Below are 4747 nucleotides of genomic sequence, written 5' to 3' on the forward strand. Positions count from 1 at the left end.
TTTGGGGGGCCTCTACGCTCCCCTGCACCCGCCTGGGCAGACACCGTGCAGGGCCATGAGCTCAGTCGAGTCTCGGTTTATAAATAATCCAGCGCTGTAACCTTATCTGCCCCAGACAGCAGCCTTTAGCGAAATGTGCGTGAGGTGTTTAAATCGCAGCTCCTTCCCCAACCCTCCTCCCGCCGCCACCCCGACAGTAAGGCGAGGAATCGAAAATGAGCTTAAAACATTTATTGTTTTCAAAGATGTTAAAAAACACAGCAAGTGCTGAATGCATGCACTTAACATTTAATTTGCAAGCTTGTTGGCGTTCAGCTTCCCCATGTCAGTCTGTTGCCATGGGTAACCACTTCAAAATACACGACATTGATTTTGCAAGTATGTCCTTAAAGTTCTGTTTGCACAAAGTCTCTGCATGTGTGGCAATGATAGCATGTCCTTGCTAACCACAACGGTTTCCAAAGTTCAGTTCGCTGGTACAGAACAGCTCTGCCCGTTCCGCACGCACTTCCTCCTCCGTCCGTCTTTCCAGTGAACACGTTTCCGTTTCTCCTTCTCACTGCACCAGTGCCATCGGGCTTGGAAACATACACGGTACTCCTTCCAACTCCCAATCCGGTGCCATCCTGCCCCCGCCGCGGCCGGCGGGGGGCTTGTACCGCACCCCCTGCGGGTGGGCCAGTCCTCCGTACTCCTCGTTACTCTGTGCTCCACAAGAGCCAACAGCTGCCGGTCTCCGCGGCTCCGACCGGCCTCTCCTCAGAAGCAGGAACCAGGCGGTTCTCCTTGGGTGCGTTGCCAAAGCAACAAGATTCAGATGCGCAGGCCTCGGTGGGGCTTTCACTCGGGCAGCGCGATGGAGGGTACCCAGTCGTTGAAGTTTCGACTTTCCTCGCAGAACAGGCTGAGCTTGTCCAAGGCGGGGTCTTTGAATGCATCTTCACCGGGATTCTGAAAAACATAACATCAAAGCGTCATGAGTACACTGTTGCCACCGCAGGGCTTGGGCATTTGCTATCGCGTTTCAATGCGCAGACCCAGCCGAGACCTCCCCGAGAGTCCCACGGTGCCCCAAAGTCCTGGAATGACTACAAAAGCGCGTTTCTGCATCCTGGGAACTAGCCCAGACCTCCCCGGGAGCCCCCGCAGTGCCCCAAAGACCCGGAGTGACTTCAAAAAACACGTTTCCACATGCCTGGGGCCACACGCTGCGCTGCTGGGTGGTCTACAAACAGGAGCCCAGCGGTGTTTGTGTAACACAAACATGCCTGTAGACATGTCGCCAAGAAGCCTGGGAATACCCCTTTTTTTTTTTTTTACATAAACCCGTCCATGTGCATGATTTAAGATCACAGACGGGATACACTTTGGACAAACCGATATGGTAAAATAGGCCACATAGTAAACGCAAAAGGCACCACTTGGCATGTGGGCGCAGTAAAGTTAGCCATGCGTAAATAACCAAAGTGGTACAATCCAGGATTAATCTGACCCCAGGCCCACCCCGAGGTGCCCCGTGCCACCCCCACGCCGCGCATGCGTCAGAGAAGGAACCTACCGTGATGAGGATGCAGTGCAGGTCCTTGGGCTCGTCGGCCTCGTCTCCGGAGCCCAGGATGGCGGCCAGCTTCTGGGTGTCATTGAGCCGCACAATGTTGATGTCGTTCTCGCAGCAGAAGGCTTGGATGAGAGTGAAGTGGATCTGCAGGGCGATGTCACCCTCGTCCTCCTCGTCGGCCGCCAGCACACAGAATGTGACGTTGTCTGGGTCACTGTGGAGAGAAGGGGGGAGACGGACGTTAGGACCACTGCGCAGGAGCCAGCAGAATGAAATACATAAATACTGTTTGAGAGTGCGGGGTATTACAATCGGGGTGCATGCAGGACATGCGAGCGAGTGAGTGCCAATAGCTCCTTATGGGACACTGATATGCAGCAAAGCTCCAAGTGGCTGGGTAACAAGCCCAGGCAAAGCAAAAGTACCACACGTTCAAATGCTGCACCAATGATTCAAAACTGCACATAGCTGCATTGTGATGCAAAAATGACTTTCGGTTCTTATACACTAGGGGGCATCGGCAAGAGGAAGCCGTGCAGCCAGTACCGCCGGGTCCGTGAGTTAAGCCACTGCCGGTTCACAGGAACATGCTAGGACAGAGCCGGGAGTTGGGGCATGCAATAAGGGGAGAGATGCACTACAGTTAAAGGGGCATGCAAACATGGTGAAAGGGCCGCATGCACGCACAGGAGGCTGATACTTACACATTCATGACTTTGGCCGACTCGTAGACCCCAACGGTCAGGCAGGTCTGCCTCTGAGCGGAGACCAACAGCTCGTGCAGCGCTTTACCGGCGATCTGCATCCTGAGAAGAAAAGAGGAAAGTGCGGTGAGACCAGTGCACAGAGCGCAGAGAGCACAGAGCGCGGGCAGAGCGGCGCCTTCCCAGCAGCAACCCCCGCCCACACCAGCCCGGAGGCGACTGGAGTCTTCTGGACTCCCCCTCAGCAGACAGCCTGTAGTGCTGCACGACGCACGTCGGCAGCGCTATAACCCCGCACCTAGCAATGACTGCATCACAGCGCCCCCACCTCCCCGGCCCCCGCACACCCAGCAGGCTATGACGAATTACCAGATACTAACTCCAACCCGCAGTAACGGGGGAGTACTGCGCGCTCCCGCACCCGTCCCCCCGCAGCCAGTGAGTCCGAGAGCGTGCGGCGATGCCTACCTGTCAGCGGTGCTTTCCACGGGGGTTTCCTGTCCGTGAACTTCTTCCAGAGTCATGACAATCCGTGAGCAACCAAAAAACAAAATCCACAAGTATCCACAAAGCCAACAAGTCCAGGCAAAGCTCCTCTTGAGTGTGTCTAGCGAACGCAAGTGACAGTCCGTGCTAAGGCGCTAGGTGCTGCTAGTCCTCAGTAGTATCCGTGCTTTGTAAATCCAAAGGGAAGTATGAGAGGCAAAGCTACGGCGCTGGCTTTTATAGCCGCGCGGCTCAGCTTCTCAGAAGGGGCGGGCCTTTCCCGCAGCTCAGCCGCTGATTGGTCAGCGCGCCTGGGAGCATTGTGATGCTAATGTGGTGCCCGGGGGAGCCGGTCGGCTCGTGCCATAAGGACACGTGTGGGGGGGAGGGATGGGGGGCAGGTGGCGCGGGTTGAAGCGGGGGCAAGGGCGCCCACAATGCCCGGGTCTTGCAGCTTTTGTGTCCCAGTGTTACCAGGCAGACGGCAGGCTGCACATTTTAATGCAAAGCGGGGGATGGGCACACAAAGGCATCGTTCGTCTCTCTGATGTGGGCTGTCTCTTTCATATTGCCTGTCTAAGCCTTCAAAAGGACTTTATTTTATGCCTCTATATGCAAAGACCACCGAGTTCCGCAGGCTGCCCCCATTTATCTCCTAAACACTAATTGCATGCACAGAAAATAGCCATGGCATATTTCAACCACAAATCTGTCCTGCAAGAAGCAAGGGGGGTGTTGGGGGGGCCACTGTTTGAAAACGCGTGCCAGGGTCAGAGGATAGAGAAAAGCACCCCCCAAGAACACTTTCTGAACAAGCCTGGATCTCACTTTGATTGCAGGGTGCACAGCAGAATAAATGTGAGCATAGCTTTAAATTCCTGCATCAGACCCAGTACAGTCACAATCAGCCGCCGAGCCCATTGGTTCTGCTGCGGATACCATATTAGGAGAAACACACAAACATGACCGCCTAGAAGAAATCTCAACAGGGATGCAGACGCGGCTTCTAAAGTGCACACGCCAACATGAGACGGGGAGGCACATGCCTCGGAGGGGTCATGTGCTCTGCTGCTGCAGAAAGTCCCTGGCACCGGTGCGGTGTGCCAGGCGCTTCTCGAAGTTACTCAACTCTGCACTGAGTGGAATGACCACCCCTTCCACATACACACACACGCTAAATGCCCTTTAAACTAGCGTGCTGTTTGTGTGCAGCTCAACAGATGAGCGAAATGCCCCTAACGCGCACATGTATGCTTTACACGGGAGATAAGGGTGCGTTTTTTCTTGCATAACATGCGTAGGTGCGTTGCGGGAGGCTCTTTTATGCTTTTCTGAGCCGACATAAGGGTACCAGGGGTCACGATGCACACATTATATATGACAGATCCCTCTCCCGGCTGGGTACGAACATACAGCCATGATTAGGGTGCACTAGGCCCTGGTAGCTCTGGCCCCGGTGCCACTGCACCTGCTGCACGAATGATAGATGCGCACTTGAATTGTGGTGTTTGTAAGAGGGGCACCTGCAGCAACAGGCATGGGGACATGCCCAGACTATGTGCCATGCAACCATGTGCCGTACAGTGTGGCTGGCTCCACCAGCAGCAGATCAGGGGGTGGTGTGAACGTAGAAAGTCACACAGAATGGAACCTTACAAATAACTAGCACATGATGTAATGACTCCCCACGGTGCGTGTACCGTATAGTGCTTCATACTTCTTTGTGACTTGAAGCACTTCCTTATCTCGGTAGCCCGTTATGAGGAGCACGCGCCAGCCCGGGCGCCTCTGCGCGAGATACCGCACAGCAAGAGCACTGCTCGCAGGAGGCTGAAGGTACTGCGAGAGACGAGCCCAGAGGCGGCTCCTGCACCCCCAGTGCCACCGTCCAGCATGGTGCAGAACAGTCCGTGCCTGCAAGAGTTCAGCACGGCACTGGCACGGACATGTTGCACATTAAAAAGTTACTGTGCAATGAAACAAGTCTGCAGCATGTAGA

General features: G+C 55.0%; 1 protein-coding gene across 1 annotated transcript; it reads right to left on the reverse strand.

Moving 5' to 3' along the window:
- Positions 1–216: 216 nt before the first annotated feature.
- Positions 217–3640, reverse strand: GADD45G (growth arrest and DNA damage inducible gamma). The gene is made up of 4 exons (XM_085632737.1): positions 2731–3640; positions 2263–2364; positions 1559–1772; positions 217–951 (listed from the first exon to the last, which is right to left on the reverse strand). The coding sequence occupies exons 1-4, from the start codon at positions 2784–2786 to the stop codon at positions 841–843; spliced, it is 483 nt and encodes a 160-aa protein (XP_085488863.1). The 5' UTR covers positions 2787–3640; the 3' UTR covers positions 217–840.
- Between the last annotated feature and the right edge of the window lie 1107 nt (positions 3641–4747).

The sequence above is a fragment of the Triturus cristatus genome, chromosome 2_1 (assembly GCF_964204655.1).
Source record: "Triturus cristatus chromosome 2_1, aTriCri1.1, whole genome shotgun sequence".
In the NCBI taxonomy this organism is placed as follows: Eukaryota; Metazoa; Chordata; class Amphibia; order Caudata; family Salamandridae; genus Triturus; species Triturus cristatus.